The sequence below is a fragment of the Alosa sapidissima genome, chromosome 17, assembly GCF_018492685.1.
Source record: "Alosa sapidissima isolate fAloSap1 chromosome 17, fAloSap1.pri, whole genome shotgun sequence".
NCBI lineage: Eukaryota > Metazoa > Chordata > Actinopteri > Clupeiformes > Clupeidae > Alosa > Alosa sapidissima.
Window position 1 is genome coordinate 5,103,196 of NC_055973.1, and position 24,837 is coordinate 5,128,032.

Consider the following 24,837-nt stretch of genomic DNA (forward strand, 5'->3'; position numbering starts at 1 on the left):
GTGTGTGTGTGTGTGTGTAAGAGAGAGAGAGGGAAGGAGAGAAGGAGAGAAAGGGTTGTCCTCACCTCATCAGTGATGGCACATAATCAGTGTTGTAATGTAACGGAGTACAAATACTTCGTTACTGTACTTAAGTAGAAATTTCACGTATCTGTACTTTACTTTGCTATTTAAATTTATGTCAACTTTCACTTTTACTCCACTACATTTCCTAGATAAAATGTATACTTTTACTCCGTTATATTTCCACTAAGCATCTTCGTTACTCGTTACTAAAACATCAAATTAGAAGAAATGTGTGCGACTGCAATAAGGGAGGTTTGGCGAATCACTGCTCCTAGATTGCATTACGCACGCTGCACGCTGCGCGCTCTATTTCAGCGCTTGTTTGTTGCTAAAGGAGGAGGACGCACAACTGAAACCGCCATGGAAGCACGAGCACCTACTGGAGGACCTCCCGTTATCATAAACGACCACCCCGACGATAGTGGTGAACTCGGTGAACAGGGTAGTGGTGAAGATAACGTCATACACCCGTGGCCGTATTTGCAAGAAATGTTTCTGTAGGCCTATGGCCTGTGAAAGCCTATTTAGCATCGCAGGACTTGTCTTCAGTCCAAGAAGAGTAAGACTGAATCAGGCCCGGGGTGGGTAATCGGGAGAATTCCCGGTGGCCGCTTCACTTTTGGGCCGGTCGAGGAAAAAAATATTGACTAATTTGTCACGTTAGTCTATCTTTTCAGTAGGACACGCTCCGCATTCTGTGCTTGACACCAATGCAATGCCTCTGCATGGGTTGTAGCCTACGTGAGGGAGTTCTCCCCTCCCAAAAAGAGTTGGTTGGGTCCATATAGCCTTTTCCAAAAAGTTTTCTCAGATAAGGATAGCCGAGCCGGCCCTACAGTAGACACAAGCGCCAGGAAGGATGGACGAAACGATGGAAGAAAGAGGCCAGGAGAGACTAAGCAGCAGATCAACCAGTCGACCACTGAAAATGATGAGCCCAAAATTAGTGATGAGGAGGCCATGACTACAGGGACAAGTAGAGAGGATAAATTAAAGTTATTTAATGTAAGAAAGAGCAATTACCCTACATGATAAATATGCCTTGTTTGCTCAGAAGAGGGTGAAGGAGTAGGCTAAATCACCAAACAACAATATAGCCTACCCATGCAAAAACATTTAGCCTAAATATTAGTTTAATATGCCTCTTTGTGGAAGCGTGGGATTCTTTTGAAGATGAACAGACACCTTTTCAGTTTCAACTATGACTGGCATATTAGTAGCTGCTGGACATAGGTGGCCTGTGTGTGTGTGGGTGTGTGAGAGTGAGATGGTGACCTGGGGAGTAAGCCCTAGAAATGCTCATACCACATGACCAAAATGTTCTCCCTACCAGCAGGACATTTTGTTTTTTGAAAGAAATAAATTATTTATTTTTAATTTTTACCTGAAGTTCATACAAAAGTGGCATTTCTGTTTCTGTTTTTTTCTTTGATGTCAGCTTTAAAAATATGCTGTTTGTTCTTTGAAATTAAGAGAATTGTGCCTGAAAAGTCCTAGAAAAGAATGTGATTTTGATTTGATGAGTGAGATTAGGAAAATATGGGAACCCTGAATATGCTTTATGCTTTACTATAAGAAAGACAAAATAAAGTTCACAAAAGTTCAAAATAAAACCGCTTGCTTTTTACTTTTTACTTTTACTTCAAATACTTAAGTACATTAAATATCAGAAAATTACTTTTGATACTTAAGTACAGTATATATCAGATACTTTAAGACTTACTTAAGTAATATTCTAAATATTACTTAAGTAAATGAAATATTCTAAAAGGTAACTTTCACTTATACCAAAGTCTTTTTCTAGTACGATACTTGTACTTTTACTCAAGTATTGCTTTCTAGTACTGTATACAACACTGCACATAATGGCATAATAGCACAACCCAAGGTCTCTTATCCTAAGCAGGCCAAGCAAACACAATGAGCTGTGAAATTGTCCTAGATGTGACCCATCAGGAACCCCGATTACTCGCTGTCTCCAGCAGCCAGTGTTAGAGGAAGGACGCCGCCGCCACCACCGCCACCACCACCGGGCTCATTGTAATAAATGATCACACGCCACCGCCCGTGATGTATAGTGCTTGTAGATGGGCTGAGCAGTGGAAGAATGGGAGAGCAAGAGAGACTTAGGGCAAAGGGAAACACGTGTGTGTGTGTGTGTGTGTGTGTGTGTGTGTGTGTGTGTGTCTTTCGAAATAAAATTAGTGCCTGAACTTCAGTTGAGTGAAATAAAATAACTTTTATCCCCAAACTGCTGTGAGGTAAATTCCTCCTCCCTCAAGAAGGCCAGTCTCCTTTTCAGATGAGGCCTGGGATCCTCGCAGTGGTGGAGGAAGTACTGAAACTCAGTACTTAAGTAAAAGTACAAATAAGCAGAGAAATATTTACTCTAGTAAAAATAAAAGTACCGCAATGATAACCCTACTTAAGTAAAAGTAAAAAGTATCTGCTTTTAAATGTACTTTAAGTATTAAAAGTAAAAGTATTTGCATAATGAATTATTCTCTTAATATCTATATTCGAATGAATAAAATCAGTATGGGCTCTGGCATTTTAACCTTCTAACACTGTTCCAGTCAAAAATGACCGATTTACACATTCCCTGTACCATATGCCATTTTTCATCAGATAGCCTCAAGACCTTATGATATCCTTCACAAAAGGCATTTGAACACATGAAATTCATTGTGACTAATTTCTTTGAATTTTAAGTGATTTATTCAACTTTTTTTGTTTACGGTCAAAAATGACCGCCATAGGTCCTACACACTCCTACAACTGTCCTGTGCTTGAGTGCCCATTCTACACATGAATCATACTTTCCACAAGAAAGCTTAGAGTTAATTATGGGAGCCCAGTGTTTTTTTGAACTAATGTACTTCTCCCGCAATGTGAACCGTACATGCCAAACAAATCAATCTTGTGTAAAGTATAGGAGCCCATCTCAATGTGCGCACACACACACATGCATGCATACATACACACACATGTACACCCACACACACACACACAAACACACACACACACATGCATGCATACATACACACACATGTACACCCACACACACACACACAAACACACACACACACATGCATGCATGCATACATACACACACATGTACACCCACACACACACACACAAACACACACACACACATGCATGCATACATACACACACATGTACACCCACACACACACACACAAACACACACACACACATGCATGCATGCATACATACACACACATGTACACCCACACACACACACACAAACACACACACACACATGCATGCATACATACACACACATGTACACCCACACACACACACACACAAACACACACACACACATGCATGCATGCATACATACACACACATGTACACCCACACAAACACACACACACACATGCATGCATACATACACACACATGTACACCCACACACACAAACACACACACACACATGCATGCATACATACACACACATGTACACCCACACACACAAACACACACACACACATGCATGCATACATACACACACATGTACACCCACACACACACACACAAACACACACACACACATGCATGCATACATACACACACATGTACACCCACACACACACACACAAACACACACACACACATGTACACACCCACACACACACACACAAACACACACACACACATGCATGCATACATACACACACATGTACACCCACACACACACACAAACACACACACACACGGTTCATGTTGTCAGTTCATGTTGTCCTGTTGCCACTTGTGCATGTGAACCACCAATGTTCGCACACACACACACACACACACACACACACACACACAAACACACACACACACACTAATTTGACTCCAGTACTATTCAATGCAACTGCAAGAAAGAAGTCACATGACTCACAGTCATTTTGCTTCCTCATTCAGGGACTGTGCAGGTGTCTTGCGACGCCACATTTTCATATGGCCATACCATTATCGTTAAATGGCCATACCAAATAAACGAAGTAGGGAAGCAGGTGCATTATATTTGTAATTAAATTAGCAAGGCAAAAGCAAATATATTGCATATGCCTGTAAGTAAACTAGCAAATGTTTTGCCTGCATTTGTTAGAAACACAGTTCTAAATATGTAATACTTTACTTTTTAATTGTACTGGCATATGTCTGTTTCTTTCCACACTTGCAACTGCCTGTACACTTTATGTGTGCCTCCTCATTTATTATTTCATTCTACTTTCTTACCTTTTACTTTTAATCCTGCCTGCCTCCCTTTTTACCCTACAATGTTCAGTGCTTTGAGTACACGATAAAGTGCTATACAAATAAAATGTATTTTTATTATACAAAAGAGCCTGTTTTTTTCATGTTGCGATCAGATTGCAGGTTTTGTATTGGGGTTTGAGGCCAGGTGGGGTGACTGCTTTCTCCTGTTGCTACATAATGCCAGAAGTGAAAGGGCTTGCTGTGATGCTTAATGAAATGTGCTTAAAGTAAGAGCTGTATGAGGGACCCTTAGGCAGGTTGACCCCTGCATGAGGGCCTCCATGGAAAGGTGATGCATTAGTGAGGCACCCTGTGATGTGTGAAGTGCATGAGTGTGCTTCATGAAGTTTTACAGAATGCCAGCATATGGTTGAGTATGTGCCCTGACTACCATAACAACATCCATGGCTTTTTGGTGTTGTGGTCAAGCTGCACACTTGCTACCCCATAGCCCCAAGTTTGAGGCCTGACTGATCCCTCTATTTGCTACAGTGTAGGCCTATTCTCTTTTGAGACAAATTACTTACTAAACTTTCATAAAGTCAGGTGCAGGTCTCAGAGGGAAAGTGGATGTTGTTATGTGTGTGTGCATGGGTATACTGTACATGGGTGTACGTGCACAAACTCATGTGTGTGGGTGCTTGTGTATGTATGTATACCTGGAAATGTTTGGGGAGATGTATGGAGCTTTTAACCAGTAAATAACAGTGATGATTATTTCATATGATAATGTGTATGTTTTAATCATTATAACTTCATATCTGTAAAATATTGATTTTCATTCTGCAATGGTACAATGTTGCCTGGGAGCAACAACTGAATTTAAAATTAGATTTTTGTTAAGTATGAGTCTTGTAATACATTGAAAACCAGATACATATTTTTACAGATAGGTGTTTTAAATGAATAAGTTAACTTTAATTCTTAAAAATAGGAATTATTTTACTTTTTATCCTTGAGGCAACTTATCTTAAAAATATATAAAAATGAAAAAAAAAATATATATATATATATATATTATTGTTAAAGTGTACAACAGAAAAAACAATGCCAATATTTTTGTCCATAATGAAATACCATAGAGGCTTAAGTACATTAACGAAGTATTTGCACTTTGTTACATTCCACCACTGGATCCTCGGTCCTTAGCTCAATGAAATAATGGGTTCAGTTTATGTTCACAGTTTTGTGAGACTGGAATCTGCTGAAATCCAAAGCTTGGTTAGGTTAGGTTATTTGTAATCATGTAGATTTGGTGTGCAACCATCCTTACAAAACCACGTTAACTAAACATAAACTAGATAAAGCAAATAAACTTTGCTCGTCGGAGTAATAGCTACTGAAACAAACTATTTTATGCCACTGTGTTTTGCACATTGGGACAATAAACCCAAATCCAGAGGGAGGACGCTGAAATTCAATGTGCCAAGACGGGTTCATCATTTGAAATAGAGCCAGTTTAACTGTCTGGGATGCAGGGACACTTAATTAAGTTGTGATTCACCAATCAGCCTACTTTTTCACAATTTCACAATTTGATTCAAGACATGTTCTCAAACCATGACACCAAAGAAAAAGATTCAATTGATTCAATAAAATCACCGTAGAATAAGGTCATCATTGGTTTTGTGTGGAAAAGGGACAGTTTCCTCAAACCAAAAGCTGCTGGAGCCCCTGTCTTCGCTTTCTACTTCATTTGAAGTTGACTTTTGTGTAAATAATTGTCTGAAGATATTTGTATTGTTTTGCTATCTGACTCTTACTTTATGTGAGTTTATGTATCTTGATCTGGTCTCATTGTCCTGGAGACAGCTAGAAATATATATATATATAATCAGTTGTTGGCATACTGTAGGATAGTTCTAAGTTCTTAGACACTCAAATATGTGTCCTACTCAGAGTACACATAATAGGGTCAAAAGCACAAGGACTACCACAGCATCTTTCTAGATTTTAAAAAACTCAAAACATATCTCAATATTTTTTTACATACATTTACTGTATCTTCATATATTTGTTATTGCACAGGATATAATGATACAATGTTTTGACCTTCTCTTTTGGGGGAATTTACACACATTATGTGAGTTATGCAAGTCTAGGTGGTGCAAGACTCCATAAGTCATAGTAACTTTGGTATGGTATTTCTTTAGAACTTTCTTCAGTTATTGATAGCATGATTGTTTTTGGAGATTGGTGTGAATGTTCTAGAATGGCCATACTGAATGTGCTAAAAGGATAAGACAGATAGTTAAAGCTACACTGTCGAGTGTCATAAAGATATTGATTTAAAGAATGGTTGTGAAAGATAAGACAACAAAAGGGAAAGGCTATGAGAAAACAGCACAAGAATAGATAGATGCAGAGATAAAAAAAAAAACGTAAGAGAGACAAAATTTTGAGAAACTGCAACGGAAAAGATAGAGAGAGATAGCGGGAGATGAAAAGACAGAGATAGATAGAGAAGGAGACAGAGAGAGAGAGGGAGTAAGGGAGAGAGAGTTTGTCTCAGCGGCTAAGGGATTATGTGGGCTGAGATCAATCTGCCCGAGTCAGTGGCACGTTGGCTGGGGTCTGGTGAGTGGACAGGAGCAGAGGCCAGTCGGAGTGCTGGCTAGCTGCCTGCTTGCCCTTCCCTCGGGGGGCCACTAAAACACCAGACCCCAATCACCTCATTTCATGGGTCAGCTCCCCCACCAATTATTTGGATTGAGCGCAAAGGCTATGATAATGTATAGTGGCGGAGAAGTAAGAATGGGCTAGGAATGCTGCAGTGTGTGTGTGTGTGTGTGTGTGTGTGTGTGCGTTTGTGCGCGTGCGTGCGTGCGTGCGTGCATGCGTGCGTGTATATGTGCGTGTGTGTGTGCATGTGCGTGTGTTTGTGTGACTGTTTTCAAATGACAAGTGTATGATATGTGCTAAATTCAATGGCTTTAATGGCTGCAGTTTGAAGTCAGAGATAATCTTCATCTTATGACTTGATGAGATTATGATTGCTGTGTGTAGCATTCAAACCAGGGCCAGTAGCCATCAGTATAACATGATATGACCAATTGAAAATCAACCGTCCACCTCTGTGAAACAGGAAAAAAGCTAGCCTACTTCCTGGAATCCTAGAGAAGGCTATAGAATGCTTCAGAATCCATTAGAGGAATTATGCACCTATTCACCACTAATGCCCTTCTGGTTTCCATAAGCTGTCCTCAGATTCTTTTTTTGTTGTGCACATTTTTATTGAAGTTTTTTTTCTTTTCCCTTGGTCTACAAGGTTGATCTATAGTTCAGGGCCCGTATTCACAAATCACTTGATTATACCAATAAGAGCACTAAAGGTTTAACATTTCTAGCAGTTTTCTTATAAAGTCCTATTCACAAACTTTAAGTGCAAGTAAGAAATATTTATTTGTTGTTCTGTGCGGTAGACTATGAAGCTCACCAACGCAAACCTGGCATTGAGCAATCGACCAATCAACTCATCATAATCAGTCATTGCAAGCAAACTTATTCATGAGACTTAACACCAGCCATAGCAACGACCTCAGTGATTGGTTGATGAGTAGTAGGTCTGTGCTGGTGCCAACCATTCTCTTCAAAGCCTTTGGAATTGTAATTATATCTTCCCCTCAGTTCCTGTGAATAAAGACGCGGTGAAGTCGCTGATCCATTTGTGCGGCCTGGCCTTCTATCTCCGCGTTCAGGGCCACTTGCTGTGGTGCATAATGGAACCTCACAAGCACCTTGCAAAGACTGAGAGAGATTAAACATTAGGTCAAAATAGAGGTCATTTCCATTTATGTTGTCATTTCTGTTTTTCGATGCTGCCCCCACAAAGACATGAATTTAAAAACAAAAAAGAAAACACATTCTTTTCTTCCCTGAAAATCAAAAGTAGGCCTAACTACAGTAGCTTGGCTCATGACTTCTGAATCAGTGGCCCTCATTTATCAAGCGAGCATAGAAACCAGCGCTGATCTGAACGCAGGAATCATCTTACGACTTGGCTCATGTGTGATTCATGAAACGTTTGCATCACTCCAATTCCAGCGTAAGACTGAACGTGTATTGGTAAATGTGGCGGCTGAAAACAAGCATCGTTTAAATACCACTTCCTTATATTTGCTCATTTTAGAGGCCTCGCCCCTAGAATTGCTAAGTCATGAAAGTGTGTAACAGACTTTATTTTCGCAGAGAAAACGAATCATACTACAAATACATTAATTACAAAACCATTTGCCCCTTAAAAAAAAGCACTTTCCAAAGCCAAATGAATTCTCTCCACATATGGCTATCCTAAGCCATAATTTTGTTTCATATATGAGGGCCAGTGTCAGCCACTACCAAATTTCAACCTCTTAAGCGTAATAAAGCCCTTAACTGGAGCAGGAAAGTAGTCATTGAGGGACTGAATAGTTTAGGTAAGGTTTTGTTCACAAAAAGGTTTTGTTCACAAACATCTATCATCATCCATTCTTTTCCTTTTCATCTGAACTTCCCACTCACTCCATGATTATACAGCTTAGGCTACTCATCCTTTCTTTGAAATATGAAACCACAAAAGTGTATGACGGGTAAAACTGACCTGCTTCTCCAAACCAGATATAAAGAAACATCTTACAGTCTGCAAACTATAATATCTTGAGGATGAGGGTACTCCTCCAAGATGAGTACTTTCCAGCAAAAAATAGACCCCAGAGATAAAAAAGCAACAAGAAAATCTGCTCATATTGAACTGTTCTGAGTGGAGGTATTCTTGTCGAGATTTGCCCCCATCATTGTAAGGGGGGGGAGCTGGGAGTCTCGATTGAAAACCCTAACTGAATTGAACTGGCACGGTGCCTCAACAGCCACACAAAGGCAGATGACAGTGATTTGTAATGGCATTTCATCCCCTTTCATCTGCCCATATCATAGCGACATGATTGGTTGGTCGGGCTGTCATCAGCTTGTCTCCTAAAGACTGAAGGGTAATGAGTGGCGCGGCAGGTGGGGGCGGGCTCTAATGTCTCAGTGGCGAATTGCGCGGTGTGGTGTCGAGAGTATTGATAAAGCGCTTAAGCAGAACACTCACACCCCACTGGGGGCTTAGTGGCATCACAGCATGGCATAGTGTGAGACCCTCTTTGCGCGCACACGTGTGTGTGTGTGTGTGTGTATTGGGGGGGTCTATGTTAAACTCTCTGTGTGTGAGTGTGTGTGTGTGTGTGTGTGTGTGTGTCTATGTTTGTGTGTGTGTGTGTGTGTGTGTGTGTGTATGAGTGTCTATGTGTGTGTGTGTGTGTGTGTGTGAGTGTGTGTGTGTGTATGAGTGTCTATGTTTGTGTGTGTCTATGTGTGTGAGTGTGTGTGTGTGTGTAAGTGGGAAGTGGTGTTGAGATATATAATACTTTGCTTCTGTAGTGGTAATGAGATCCTATTCAACTTTAAGTTTCTTTAGTTTTATATATTTGATCTAAAATTGTTTCTTTCTCTCCCTTGCCCCCCCCCTCTCTGTCTCTCTCTCTCTCTCTCTCTCTCTCTCTCTCTCTCTCTCTCTCTCTCTCTCTCTCTCTCTCTCTCTCTCCCACGCCCTCCCTCTCAGGTGCCCGTGGCGGCTCTGCCCAGTCTGATGCCAGCAGCAGCCCCTCAGAGCAGAGTCAGCTGGGGCAGTCTCACCCAGCTTATCCCGTTGGACCACAGGTGGGCATCTCACCACTATCTGTGGTGAGCTATACATACACACACACACACACACACACACACACTCATACACACTCATTGGCGACAAAGTAAAGAGAAAAGAAAATCATGTAAAAAGTCATGAAAAGCAAAGTCATGAAGAAAGGCTTGAATAACAGATTTGACATCACAAACAATGTAAAAACAAGGAAGTCAAACAATGACAGCACATCAAAAAGTATAATTCCCAGAAGTTAGAGGAAGCTGACACAGTCACATAAAGTGCATACACACACACACACACACACACACACACACACAGCAAACAGGTCAATAAAAATCTCTGTGTGATGGCCTTTATTGGATCTGTTGGCGTTGGGATGTTTAATGAACACTCGTCTCATGCAGCTTCCCCTGTGGTCATGCAGAGATGCGCCAGACCCCCCCCTCCACCCCCCACCCCATCCCCTGAGCAGCAGATGAAGCTGTCGAAGCACTCCTTCCCTTTGGCATTGCTCTCAGATGGCAGCCTGGTGTTGGCACAGCCGGACAGGGTGCCATGCCAAGGCAGTGAGGGAGCGCTGGCGTTGGGCGTTTCTGCTGTCTGAGATTTGATCGCTCTTCACTCATCTCACCCATGCTTTCAGTAAGCAGAATAAAAGATTGAATTAATTTTGTTAAGAACAAGGACAATTATAATATTATCTTTAAACATTATATACATTAAATATGAACACCATTAAATCATTACTATTATTATCTTTTTTGAACCTTTGTAATATTTTTTTATTTTGTTCTCATCAAATGTGAAAAGGCCCTTTTATATCTGAATTCTTGTGAAGACACTACCAATGCTGTTGTGAAACCCAGAACATCTTCATAGGCGGATGATCACTGATGGCCACTTTAAAAACTTTCCGCATCCTAGACAATTCCAGGCCCTGTGTACTGGCACTGTGTTGGTGTATGACATCACTCGGAGCGTGCATCTCTCCAAGCCCTCCTGGGCGAGCGCCTTCCCTCCCCGCTCGCTTGAGCAGTGCTCCTGGACGCGTCGTCCACCCCTCTCCCCCTGGGAGGAGAGCTCTAATATATGAATGCTGTCAGGATGGCTCCCACAGAAAGGGAACACTTTTCAGCCACAGTGTCTCTCTGCACGTCGCAGCCAATTCCGTTGTTTCGGGGATCAATATGTTTTGATGGATTCCCCCAGCCAAAAGCCGGATATTGTTGCGCGGCGGCCATTATGGAAGTGGATCGCAGCAAAGGCTGTTAGCCCAACGTGAGCCCAGGCTCCCCCGTTGTCCCTCCACTGATGGGGAATGACAAGAGGCCTGCTATCTTCCTTCTTAACCCATAAGAGAGGATTCTTTTCCCAGTTATTGGCACAGTGGCCCAAGGAATGACAAACTCGGTGGCACTTCTTGGTCTATGCTTAAAGGTTGCCAGGTTGGGCGATATTCACCCCAAAAGCGCGTGGCATCACTCCTAATCCATTTCCTCTGTGGCAGCACCTTGAAAGTCCTCTATAATGCTCTGTGAATGCCCTTTGCCATCTCAGGAAAGTGCCGATTAGTAACAGAGTGGACAACCAGAAGCAAGCGCTAAATAGCATGCCTTAGACACCTCGTAGGTTGCCAAAAGGCTGCATTTTCCAAGCCCAGGAAGCAGTTCAGCCATTTTAGAATAGTGTTTTGATGCTCGAGGGATCCCATTTCACAGCCACGGTGGGACTCAGATTGGTTTGTTCCTAGCCCTGTCGCACAGAGAGGGGGATGATGGGAAATCTCTGCTAGCCATTAGCGTCCTAATGCGGGCAGCCTCGGCTCTTCCTGTGAGTGTTCAGAGAGGCGGGGTGTTCCTGATACCCCTATTGCATAGATTCTAGAATTCCTTTTTTATTATGTTTTTTTTTTTTTTTCAGAAGGAAGGTATTTGGCTTGTCGAGGTGAACTTTGGAAGGTAGAGCAGAGAACTTTAATGTTCAGGGATATTTAGGTGTGTTTACTGGGAACTTAGAATCAATTGCCCTTCAGAAAGTCAGAATCTGGATATCATTTACAGGAATGGTCTGAAACCTAAATTTTACAATACACGTGACAGTGTATAGAAAATATCAACTGATAAAATATGTTTTGCTGTTTTGAAACAAAATGGAAAGATGGTCCAATGATCTCCAAACTACTTTGCATAATGTTGCTCACTTTATTTAATTTATGTAGTAGAATATGCATTGTAGAATATGCATGCAGTTACCTGCTCTCTAATCCTTGATGGGTTTGACTGAAAAATTCCAGTCCAGTGTCATGTTAACAGGCCAGGACGAATAAAATAATAACCTGCAGTGGACCCTCACTAATCTATAGAGCACAGAATGCACAGACACACACACGTGCCCATAATCTCAAATGAAGCATCTATTTGATGTGTGTGTGTGTGTGTGTGTGTGTGTGTGTGAGTGATTGTCTTTTAATATTATTCTCTTCTATGTTCCCAACGTCCTAAGTGTCAAACTGCAGACTGGCATTCTCTTTGAGCCGTCAATGGGCTGTTGAAAGCCCTGCCTTTGATTATGCTCCGGAGGAACTCAACATCACACACACTTAAAACAGCAAGATTAAACATGTGTCATTTGGAGCCGTCAGGGACTCCTTTGTTGTCGTCCTCTGGGTGTTTAATTGATATTTTTTGAAGGTGTTTGACATTCAGGGTTCCTTATCTAAATGCATGACATGTTTCAAGAGCGACAGGAGGAGAATGATCTATACAAACTTCTCTTTTTTGTATAAATCATGTTGATGGAAATGAGTCAAAAGTAATAAGGATTGCAACTACTGTAGACTGAACAGAACAAACAACCAACAATGCAAACAGACAGCCCCAGAACCATATCAATTCTAAAGCCTTGAAACAAGTTGAAAGCTGAATCTAGTCAGTCAGGCTCTAAACTGTGAAACAACCTCCCTTAGAAAATGTACACTGAAGGTTGATGTGCCGCACTATTTAACACTATTTACACCATTATTACCAGGGAAGATTGAGACAGTTACTATTTAACTATTATCTGGGCTAATTATTCTCATTGTGGCATGGATCATCACAGATGTACTACATCCTTTGCTGTAGTATCTCCCAGTGCTGTTCAGAGGCAGTGACATTCCCCAGCCCCTGGTCCCTATGTGTCCATTCCGCTGCCCTCCCCCCTGACGCACTCCTCCCCTGGCCACGCGTTAGCGGGGAGATGGCCAGTGCTGCACCACCCTGCTCGTGGCGGCTGCCCGCACGCTGCCGTTGTGTCAGAACCTGCTGGCCTGCTCACCCCCGCAGCTCTGCACGGCTTATCTAGGTGACGTGGCTGTCACCCCGGCGACCATGCTGTGGCGTGCCGTGCCAGGGGTGGCGTGGCGTGCTCTCTCCGTCCCTCGCTCCGCCGATCGGCGGCCCGACACACACAGCCCTCTCGGCGCGGCGAAGGGGGTAGGGAGGGCGCCGGGCGCCGCGGATGTAGCAGAGGCGCAGAAACGAGAGCAGATAGCTGACAGACACGGTTAGCGGGGGCCCACTGTCTAGGTGCGAAGTGGAGGACAGGAGGAAGAGAGAGAGAGCAGGGAGGTAGAGAGGGAGAGAGAGATCGAGCGAGAGAGAGAGAGGAAGTGAAAAACAGAGTGAGGGGGAGGGAGAGAGAGAGAGAGAAGAGGCAAGCTCCTGCATGAACAGGCAGTCAGAAACACAGACACACAGGGAGAGGAGACGAGCCTACGTGTCCAGTCAGAACCAGATGAGGGGAGGCCTCTGTTCCTACTCACAGACCTCTGAGCGCCTGCATCTCCGTTCACATACAGTATGGGCACAAAAGCATAAGAGGGGAGGAGTGCAGTCAGCTGATTGTGGCAGATTGGGCACATTTTGTCTTTTCCAAATATTGTGCCAAAACATCTCTAGTACACAATGGTCATTTTCAGATGGTCTGCCACATTTCAATTCCAAATTTGATTGCTGAGCCACTATGAAATCAAAGAAGTGAATTCACAGATCTGTGTTCCGTGAAATAAAAGGCTTCTCAGCGTGCGTGTCACGGTCATGGTGGTACACCTGAGTGCTGGGGGGTCATGTGAAGCCCTAGACTGTGTAGAGAGCATCTCCAGGCCAGCGACACCCCCCCCAATCCCCCAACCCCACCTCCCACCTCCCCTCTCCCAGTGAGCAGGCACCTGAGCACAGCACAATGCAGGGAGGCAGGGCAGCCTCTTACTTACAGACGCCAGTGAATGCTGATGTGTGTCTGGTGATGCATCAAGGAGGGAGAGGGAAAAGTGCTGACACTTTTGAAAGGAGGTGGTGTTGTGGCGTGTATGTGTGTATGTGTGTCTGTGTGTGTCTGCGTGCGTGCGTGCGTGCGTGCATGCGTGCGTGTACACTGGTGGGGGTGTGCCATTTAGTGTTGGTATGCTTCTGTGGTGCTGTAGGAATTGTGTGTAGGAGTCAGTGTGTGTGGGTCTTGGACTCTGTAGGTGGGGTGTTAAATTTCAATGGAAAGACGCTTTACTGGACTGCAACATTTTATAGAATGTCTCACACCTCCTACACACACTGAACATGTTCCACCTTGTACAGAACTAAAATATGCAGTGTCTGTTACAATATTGACACTGTACCGCTCATCAAACAAATGCATTCATTTGAATTAATTCACATTAATTCCTTTATTTCAGAATTTCCTTGTTTGTAAGTAAGTGTACAACATCCAAAATTGCATATACTATATGTTATTACTTAAGTATGTGGTCATGGTCTATCACCTTTTGCCATGTTATACATGTCTCTGTAAATATCATTGTGTTATAGAGTGGGTTACTGGCCTTGTGCCACACCCTGTCCCCAGTGTCTGGTCAGATATTTTGCTAAACTCCGTGTCCCATGTCTGTGTTTGCCCGGGCAGTCTCTCCTGGTAGCGCAGCAGCTGGCGTCTGCCGTGAGCGGGGTGATGTCCGGGGGCGCGCCGGGCCTCAACCAGCCCATCCTCATCCCCTTCAACGCGGGCGGGCACCTGGGCGGCCAGCAGGGCCTGGTCCTCTCCCTGCCCACCGCCAACATCCAGGGGCTGGTGGCGGCGGCGGCGGCCGGAGGACTCATGACCCTGCCCCTACAGAACCTGCAAGGTAAGAGCCCTTACCCCTCAGGGGTCGGCCATGTTGGCTCCAGAGCCATGAGTGAAGGGAGTAAAGACTGAGCCATTCCGGCTCAGTTCCTCTCCCAGTGGAAAAAACGTCATCCAACCCCCAAACTCTCTCGCGATTGTTCCTTTCGTGTCAACTGACCGATAGCGATAGTGGAGCTGATGTAGAACAAAGTGAACAATCGGCAAGTACACGCCGCTAAATGCATCCGCCCCTTTGTTGCACTGCGTGCGGCCGGGAGGCCCCTGCCCAGACCTCTAGATATGAAAAAGAAATGCACTGGTCCGACCAAAAGGCGCCTTTTAGGAGCATCAAAGAGCAAACCTGGCATGGGGGGGAAAAGCCATATTAATTACAGGTCAGCATTTTGCAGAGTAGCTCAAAAGCACTTTGTGACCCCTTTTTCGCTACGCAAAAGTGTACCGTGCCATCCTATCTCTTTTTCGCCCCCCCTCTCCTCTCAATCCACACAAGTCAGTACTTTTCCTCACATTTTAAACTTTAATGCCAAAGTGTTCTCTTTTGATCATACTTGTAAATGGTTTTCATTTTAATGTTTAAAACATTGTCTCTTTTATACCATTAGATTTAGGGACGGATGGGAGGGGAGCTGTCAGTCATAAATCTTGGATGAGCAGGGGCGTGCTAATGCCGTCTGAAAAAATGGCAGGTTATAAATTTGAGTGCATGTAAAGCAGTGTGTTTTTTTCCCTCTTCTTTCTCGGGGAGGAGTGCAGATTAAAATAATGCTCCGGCCAGTGGAAAGAAAGAGGGGAAAAGAGAGAGAAAGAGAGTGAGGGGGAAAAAGAAGTGCGGCCCACTGGCCCCCAGACGTGAGGAAATGGACAGAGGGAGGGATGCCTCAGCGGAGGAGATGTGGTAATAGAAAGCTTAATGGACACAAACATGCATAAATAACAACAGGCATCGCATCAGGCTGGATGGGCTTTTAATAAACACTTATCCACTAGGACACAGAGCGGTGGTGGAGGGGTGAGGAGAGGGGAAAAAACCTTCTCAGTGATCCCAACCAGTCCTCAGATCCCGATAATGCACCCACAGGGATCTGTCTCGTTCCTTTCTAGAAGCTTCTAAAAGGGAAGACATCTAAGTGATAAGTCTCTAACATCATATTAATTATGCTTCGACTTGTTTGTTTGTGAGTTGTTTTCTGCAATGTCTGCACCAGGGGGACTGAAAATAAATGTTTGGCATTTGACCACCAGCACAAGTAATTTCCTGCCCTGAGCAACCTCAAGCGGAATGAAATGTGTGTGTTCTGGACGCACTTGTGTCCTGGATGCACATGTGTCCTTCTCAGCTATTTAAAGGTATTCCAAGAAATACATTTGCCAGGGCTATAAATGGCAATGTTTTTGAAAGCCATGGAACTATTTTATTAAGAAAGGAAGAAAGAAACAAACAAACAAGGTAAGCAAAGAAAGAAAGACACCTACCCTGTAGAAACAAAGGCAAAAATAAAAAGCCCAAACAACCAAAACACTGTCTTATTGTTTCTGGAATGTTCTTATTGATAGGCATGCTCAGCAGGAGATGGCGTTGGTGTGGAGAGCCCCTCTCTCTGTCCACACAGAGCCAATGTGACACGCGTGGCAAGTGAAGTTAAATGTCTTGACTGTGTCCAGGGGCCGTGTGGCCACAGCACGCTCTCCCACACCCTCCTGTCGGCCCCCATCAGCTGCCCGCTGACTGAGTCCTGCTGGCGCAGCACTTCTGTCAGGCAGGACGGAACCCACGCCTCTGCCCAGGGGTGCCAGGGGCCAGCGTCTCCGCTGCCACCGCCGCCAGCTGCTGCTGACACCCAGCCTCTGCCCACCTCACCTCACCCCCAGCCTCTGCCCACCTCACCTCACCCCCAGCCTCTGCCCACCCAGCCTCTGCCCACCTCACCCCCAGCCTCTGCCCACCCAGCCTCTGCCCACCTCACCTCACCCCCAGCTTGATTAATCCCACGTTTAGTGTGGCGGAGGGGAGCGGGAGAGGGTTGAGCACAGGATTGTCTGGAATCAGCAGGGGAGTGGTGTGTGTGTGTGTGTGTGTGTGTGGGGGGTGGGGGGGGGGGGGGCCACTGAACGCTAATTATCCCTCTGCTCAAACGCCAGTCCTCCAGGGAGAGTGAGTATCAGATCGCACCCATGCCCCCACATTCAAACCTAATGACCCGGCTAATGTTGAGTTAATGAGAGTGTTTTTGCATATGAGTAGAGGAAGAGGGAGTGGAGAGAGAGGGGGGGGGCAGTGGGGGTTGGCAGGCAGCAGGGTTGAGTCAAGGAGGGGGGGGGCAAATCGGCGAGCGAGTCAGCCTGCATTCCTCAGTCAGGCTCAGGAGGTGCGAGGTGTCGGCTAAATCTCGCCCGGAGGCTGAGCGCTTTTCAGGTTACTCCGCCGGATCGTTTAACGCAGCGCCGAGCTGAGCCGCCCCGCGCTCCCGAGCGTAAGCGTCAGGAGATTAACGGGAGATGTGGCCTGAAGCGATGCTGTCTTCTCCTCCTAACGTTACAAATGAACTTGAGCTGTTTAGTCCTCATTGTGGAGCCCTATCAGCTCCCTGGCGCCCCAGATAAGACGGAGGAAGTCAGAAAGCAGCCCGGCGTCTCTGATGATTATCCAGCATCACATCTCACTAGACCTGCTAAGACCTCTCCTCTCTACTCCTTTGAGAAATCCCTGTTTCCTTTCCTCCTTTCCTCTTCTCTATCCTCCTTTCTCTGTTCTTCCTTCTCCTTGTTTCTCATATACTTTTCTCTTCTTCTCTCTCCTCCTTTCTTCCTTCTTCCTCTCCTTTCTTCCCTCACTCTCTTTTTCTCCTTCGCACTTCTCCCCTCTGTTGAGGAGAAATCCCCGTCCTCCCTTTCTCCCCACTCTCTCCTTCCTTACATCCCCTCAGTGATCGTCTTTTCGTGTCTTATCTGCTCCTCCTATCGTCTCCTCCTCTGATATCCACTCGTTCTCCTGTTCTCTCCTCCTCCTCCTCTCCTCTTCCTCCTTCCTGCCCTCTCTCCTCTTTTCTCTGCTCCCCTCTTCTCCTCTCCTCTCCTCCCCTCTCTTGAGGAGCGAATGCACAGATGAATCTTTCGGAGCAGAGGAACAGAGAGGAGAAGGGTGGGTGGGTGGGTGGAGGCGTGATGGTGTGTAACAGGCAGGTCTCCTCGGCCGTGATGAATAGCCGTCACGGTGATAGGAGAGACTGCGTGGCGGAGCCCGAGTCGGAGAGTCTCATTGCCTAAATAAAACCCGGGCGGTGCGTTCGCACAGCGGACGCTGGTAAACACGGGGTGCTGGTTGTAGCTTGTTATTTTGTCAGGATGATTAATGTGGAGGAACGTCCCATAAAGGATGAAGGAAAGAGGAGGAAGAAAGGGAACATTCCCCCTGAAAATAAAGAAGGCATTGGGTACCACACTATGCACTGCTCATCGTGATGCAGAGTGCTCATTCCTATGTGATGTGTTCACAAACACACCTACACATTGTTTTGACATATTTTGTGATCAAATGCTTATGGAGAGGTCTTAATTCTAACGACAACTCTTTCCAAAAAGCCAATTTATTCAACTGGATTTCAGAACATAACCCTGTTCTTTGGTTTTTGATCATTGATGACATGATTTGTGCCTATTTTTGCACTGGCCCAACCGCTGTGTCGCTCTTTCTGCTGCTGACACAAATTACATGTGCACTAATGAGTCCACTTGTTTGTGTCAGTGCGGGTTGCTCTGGTGTGTGTTGCTGCGAAGCAGCCGCTCACGTATTCAGCCTCTTTGCTGATGTGCAGGGCCTCATGCTGAAGCAGTGTCTGGACCCATAAGTGATTCTCTTGTCTTGCCTGGCTAATGTGTCTGAGGCATGTGGTCCCCCCGGAGTGCTCATGTTTCCCCCCCTCCCAGAGCTCCAGGCACTGCTCATTTCCTCCGCAAACTCCCCAGCAAACATCTGCTGGAGCTCCCTGTGAGTTCATGCACTTGCGTGTGTGTGTGTGTGTGTGTGTGTGTGTGTGTGTGTGTGTGTGTGTGTGTGTGTGTGTGTTGTGTGTGAGTGTTTTATCCCACCTGCCTGATTCGTTACATCAAAAGCTCCACCGAAGCATGTCGGTGTGTGTGTGTGCGTGTGTGTGTGTGTGTGTGTGTGTGTGTGTGTGTGTGTGTGTGAGGTGGGATGGGATGGGTAGCGGGGGAAGGGGATGGTGCTTGCTTGGGCGCGGAACGCGGTTCCTCCTCCGCTTCTCCTCAGCGAACATGAAACAGCACTCCGGTAGCAGGAGGTAATTGCCAGTGATGTGGCAGTCATGTACGCTAATGAGACAACATGTCGGCCATAATCACTACATCACCTCCCTTGTCGCTATGGTAATGTCCTCCGCCCCACCACCACCACCACCACCACCTGTGAAAGCGCAGCCTAAGTCAGGTGTGGCATGCTCAGGGGAGATGTGTGTAACTCCGCCAGGTCCAGGATGTGCCAGGGAGAACAGGGGAACAGAGGAGGGAACTGCACCTAGGCAGACGCCCCAGAGATATCACCTCACCCTCATGAGGGTGTCTTGAACCTACATACAAAGAGAAATGCTCTCTCTCTCTATCTGTCTTTCTCTCTCTCTCTCTCTCTCTCTCTGTCTTTTCTCTCTCTCTCTCTCTGTCTTTTTTCTCTCTCTCTCTCTCTCTTTCTCTCTCACACACACGTGCACACGCTCAAACACACACACACACAGAGCCTACACATACTAATACATAGACAACCATACACATGCTTAGGCACATTAAAGGAATCTGTCACACATAAACACACACACACACACACACACACACACACACATACACACAGACACACACAAGCATTGAAACACAAGCACAAACAACCACAGGGAGTTAAGCATACAGTAAATCCTGACGTGCCTACACTCATGTGAAGGAAATCACACATACTGTACAGTAGGTTCATAGGTCCAGTGCACACACACACACACACACACACTGACAAGATTCATTTAAGAGAGGGATAAAGAGAGACAGAGAACAAAAAAACAGAGAAAGAAAGAAACAGGAAGAAACTCAGAGGGTAAGAGAGTGTCAGAGAAAGAGTGAGAGTGAGCGGCTAGAGCAAGGTGAGACTGTGGGGTTGAAAGTCAGGCCAAGTGAATGAATAGTGGCAGAGCTCCAATCTGTTTTACCCCTTGAGACGCACATACACACAACACACACACACACACTTAAACACACACACACATATACACAGCGATGCACAAAGAAGAGGTAAAAGCCAGAGTCTCTTTCGAAACAGCTTAACTGTGATTTTAAAACCCTTCTGAGGGGAATGGAATTTGCTATCTATTAATCTGCCCATTGATGGAACATCTCATACTGTAGATCTCTGACAGATGTGTGACTGTCCTTTATAGATCTGTGATGCTCACATTTCGATAGTACGTTGTGGATTTTTTGCTCGTTTATTTGTTGAAAGTTTCTGCAAAAAATAAGAAGATGTCTTCTGAAATGGATTACTGACTCAAAAGGTTTCACTGGTCCGCAGTGGAATCTCATTACATCCAAATCCATTATTCATTATTAAGTAACACTCGCTGTAACAGAGTCCCGTCTTGCACACCTGGATGTCTTCCTTGTAGGCTGCATTCAGCCAAGAGTCGGGGTGCTGTCCAGGGTGCTGAATTAGCTGATACTGTTTGTTGTCAACTTTTGGGCTTGATAGAATTGCATAACTGAACTTGACAGAACAAGCATGTGTTCATACATAATTTTAGCTGTCAGCTGTCTGATGAGAAGAGTTTCATAAGATTATGCATTCACACAATATAGCATCAGAATGGAACTGGCTGATCCATCTAGGTACAGACTATTCTGTATTGAATTATATTAACACACATACACACACGCACACACACACACACACACACACACACACACACACACAGACCCCTTCCTTGCTTCTCCCTTTACCCCTGTTTAATCTGAAGTGTTCCCCACAGCACATATTGTGTCTTTTAATGATTTACGTTCTTCTTTCTCTTTTCTGCACTTGTAGCACTACTTGCCTGGAGAGAAAGAGAGGGAGAGGGAGAGGGAGAGAAAGAGGGAGAGAGTGAGATATGAAGATACCATGAGAGAGAGAGAAAGGGAGAGAGATTTAGAGAAAAGGCGCATTAAATAAATAAGAGTGATAAAATTGTAGACCTCATACATTTCAAAGCTAATGTGTGCGGTGGCAGTGTTGTAGCGCGCACCTGCACTCGGCTCCTGCGGCGGTAATTTGATTGATTTGTTGTGACAGCAGCCAAATAATTGAGAGTGAGAGGTGCCTTCAGAGATGAAGAGGGTGTGTGTGTGTGTGTGAAAGGGGGGTTGTTGGGGAGAGCGAGGCGCATTCACCAGGCAATCCCCGCAGAAATGAGGCCTCTCATATTTCATATTCCATTGATATCGTACAGCGTCTTTCTGTTTTTTTTCTCTCTTCTTTTTCGTACCCCCGCCCCCCTCTCTCCCTCTCGTTTTTTTATTGTCTGACTTAAATAAGCAGCGTGCTAGCGAGCAGCTGGCTGACTGCCTGCAACAGTGGGGAAGAGCAGGGGGTGGAGGGTCGGGGAAGAAAAAGAAACACCAATCATAATGTACACAGACAGCGTGTGTGTATGTGTGTATGATGCATGAATACCGGGTTGTGTGTGTGTGTGTGTGTGTGTGTGTGTGTGTGTGTGTGTGTGTGTGTGTGTGTGTGTGTGTGCTCTAGTGTACATAAATACTACATATTTTTGTAAATATAGACATTATAATTCTGTATCGTTCAAAAAATAAAACATGTTTTTTTTTTACATTAATATGTAGAACTAAGAGGAAATACTCTGATATTAATCTTAATTGTTATTCTTTGATATTAATAGTCATAGAATAATATTACAGTGTTTTTTGCATCATCGAAACCTGCAGAACTGTGCAGTCCTCACATCCACAGCATTGGATATATCACTTTAAAGCTACAAAGCACAAAGCCGTGCCCTTCAAAGGTCTTATAAAATTGTGTTGTTATTGTTTTGGCATATTTGTGGCATTTTTCGTCTTGTCGCAAGCTTGCCAAACGTTTGCCCTGCCACATGCTGTTGTGTCCTTCGTGACTGGTGGCGTTGTCACCCCAGTGAAACTGCCTGAGATGTGGCACTAGGAATGGGGAGAGAGAGAGAGAGAGAGAAAGAGAGAGTGAGAGAGAGACTGACAGAGAGAGAGAAGGAACACGCAAGGGAGGGAGAGTGGGAGAAGCAGAGAAAAAAGGCGGAAAAAAGGGAAAAGTGAGGGGAGGGAAAAGACAGTAATAATGATAATCGGATATGGCTTTGTCTGCTCCGATCGAGTTGGCTGTGAAGTCTTGCCCTTCCCGTGTCGAAAAAAAACAAAAAAAGCCCAGAAGGAGGCAACAGGGAATCAGGACAAACAGCAAAGCCAAGCCCAGAAGAAAACGCCTCTGTGGTTTTGATTGGATTTTTCTCCTCCTATTCTTTGCCTTCCTTGTCCCAGGCTCCTAGTTTTGTACATATTTTATGGTAATTGTGTCTGCGGACCCAAATAATTGAGAAGCTCCTATAAACTTTTTTCCCACTTTTTTTCATAGAGGGACGAACCTGCTGTTTTCATGTGCTGGTCTGTGTGTGTGTGTGTGTGTGTGTGTGTGTGTGTGTGTGTGGGTGCGTGCGTGTGTATGTGTGTAATGATGTGTGTGTGTGTGTGGGGGGGGGTTAGCCAGTGCAGGGAGGCCTGAAATGACTTAAGCCTTTCAAACTGGCATTAAATTAAACAAATCGCTTGGAACACGCTCACCCCCTAAAACTTGCAGCCCCTCTCATCGGGAGGAACTCCTGGAGTATAACAGCGCATTACTGCCGTGCGAGCCTCCCCCTGTCCCCCTGCTCAGTCAAATATGTAATGAAAAAATGTAGGAGCCGGGATTGCCGATATGCACACACCAGCCATTCTGTTCTTGGCTAGAACCAGCCCCCTCTGACTAACATCACTACAGTTAAATGTGAATAACAATGTTATTCTTATCACTGCTGATATTTTCTCCAGTTTTTCTTCTTGAACAGTAGTTATCAGTTTTTGAAGACAGTAGCAATAGTAAAAGCTCCCCCATAATAACTACAGCAGAGTCTATTTGGGATTTATCACATCACAACATAATTAACCTGACATATTTAGTTGTATGTATTGAACAAGGTAATTACTTACCAGTAACTGACTCGATGACACCCATGAGTGAAAGGTTCTCTTTAATGAGATTGTGCCTGAGCTTCACGCGTTGTCATACAGTTACCAGAATAATTCATTACTTTGACAAAGCAGCAAATTAAGATAACGTTGTTAACGAGAGACATCAGCTTTGTGAGACGCAAGAGAACCCTTAATTCCCTTAACTTTCTTTCACTTGAAGGTTTCCAAAAGATTCCCTTTTGTACATCTTAAAGGGCTGGTAGAACCCAGCAAGGCAGGAATCCTACAGCCTCAGCAGCGATCTGATGTCAGGCATTGGAAATGGGAATTGATTAGTGACTTACATGGTCAGTGAAAGGAAAATGAACTGACGAAATGTTGTAAATGAAAAATATTTGGCATGCGAGCACAGAGAGAGAGAGAGAGAGAGAGAGAGAGAGAGAATGATGGCAATCTCATGGAACTGGCATTCCTGTCAGGAAGAATTGGGTGTCTTTTTTCCTTTTTCCCTTTTCTTTCTTTCTCTCTCTCTATCTCTCTTTTCCACTAAAACATTTATCTGAGTTCTGCATGAGTTGTAATGCAAATGGTAATTTCATGGGAGTGAACCGCAGTGAAAGTGGTGTTATCGCACGCTGGCCACGACGTAGGGCTGTGTTCACTCCTGCAGCCCCATATAATGTGACTTATTGCTCCTCTATCCCTCAGGAGCCGACAGAGGGAACTCACCCCTTTAGTCTGTGCACTGTATAAGGAAGAGAGAGAGAGGGAGGGAGAGAGAGGACAGAGATAGTGATAGAAGGAGAGAAAGAGACATTACTGACACAAGGGGGGAGGCATGAAGTTCTGGCGTTTTGCAGCGAACTATTTGACAGACGAGAGCTTTTTAAAAGTAGCAGGTTAGGGCGTAGACAAAAGCATTTGCGGCGTCTTTGAATGACTGGTGTCCACTTTTAGTCCAATCGAGGGGGTAATCCTGTCAAATCGTGTTTTCCACAAGGGATACGTTCACAGCAAATGGCCTGAAAAGTGAGCATTGTATTCAGCTGCGCGTGTCTCGACTGTCCAGGTCCATAATTTCAGGGGAAATCATAAGGCGAGGAGGGTAGTCAGCGGACATCACTTTCTGTGTACTCTCAATTGCAAATAAACAATTTTGTCAATAAGACAGACTTGACTCGCTCAGTGAAAACAAGTGTATTGATCATGCTAACAAAATCAATGTAGCCCCCTCACGCCCTATCATTACAGTCTTTTCCAGCGGATCAATACAAACCCCCACAAATCCAGCAGACTGTTTATGAACTTAGCACCTCATGAATGTCCAAAGAATCAGCTTATCAATACAAATCAGCATCCCTCATCTGTCACATGTACTGTTATTCCTATTCAGAACCATAAGCATACACACACACAAGCCAATTATGTGATCACTAG

General features: G+C 44.7%; 1 protein-coding gene across 2 annotated transcripts in view; it reads left to right on the plus strand.

The window, feature by feature from the left end:
- Window positions 1-24,837, plus strand: part of pou6f2 (POU class 6 homeobox 2) — a 105,118-nt gene that overhangs the window by 32,427 nt on the left and 47,854 nt on the right. Inside the window, exons 5-6 of one of the 2 annotated variants that reach the window (XM_042068332.1) lie at window positions 9,919-10,040; window positions 14,935-15,154. In XM_042068332.1, coding sequence (XP_041924266.1) covers window positions 9,919-10,040; window positions 14,935-15,154 — 342 coding nt within the window. Of the gene's footprint in view, window positions 1-9,918; window positions 10,041-10,576; window positions 10,642-14,934; window positions 15,155-24,837 lie in introns of those variants that run through there. The other variant, XM_042068333.1, reaches the window with a different exon arrangement.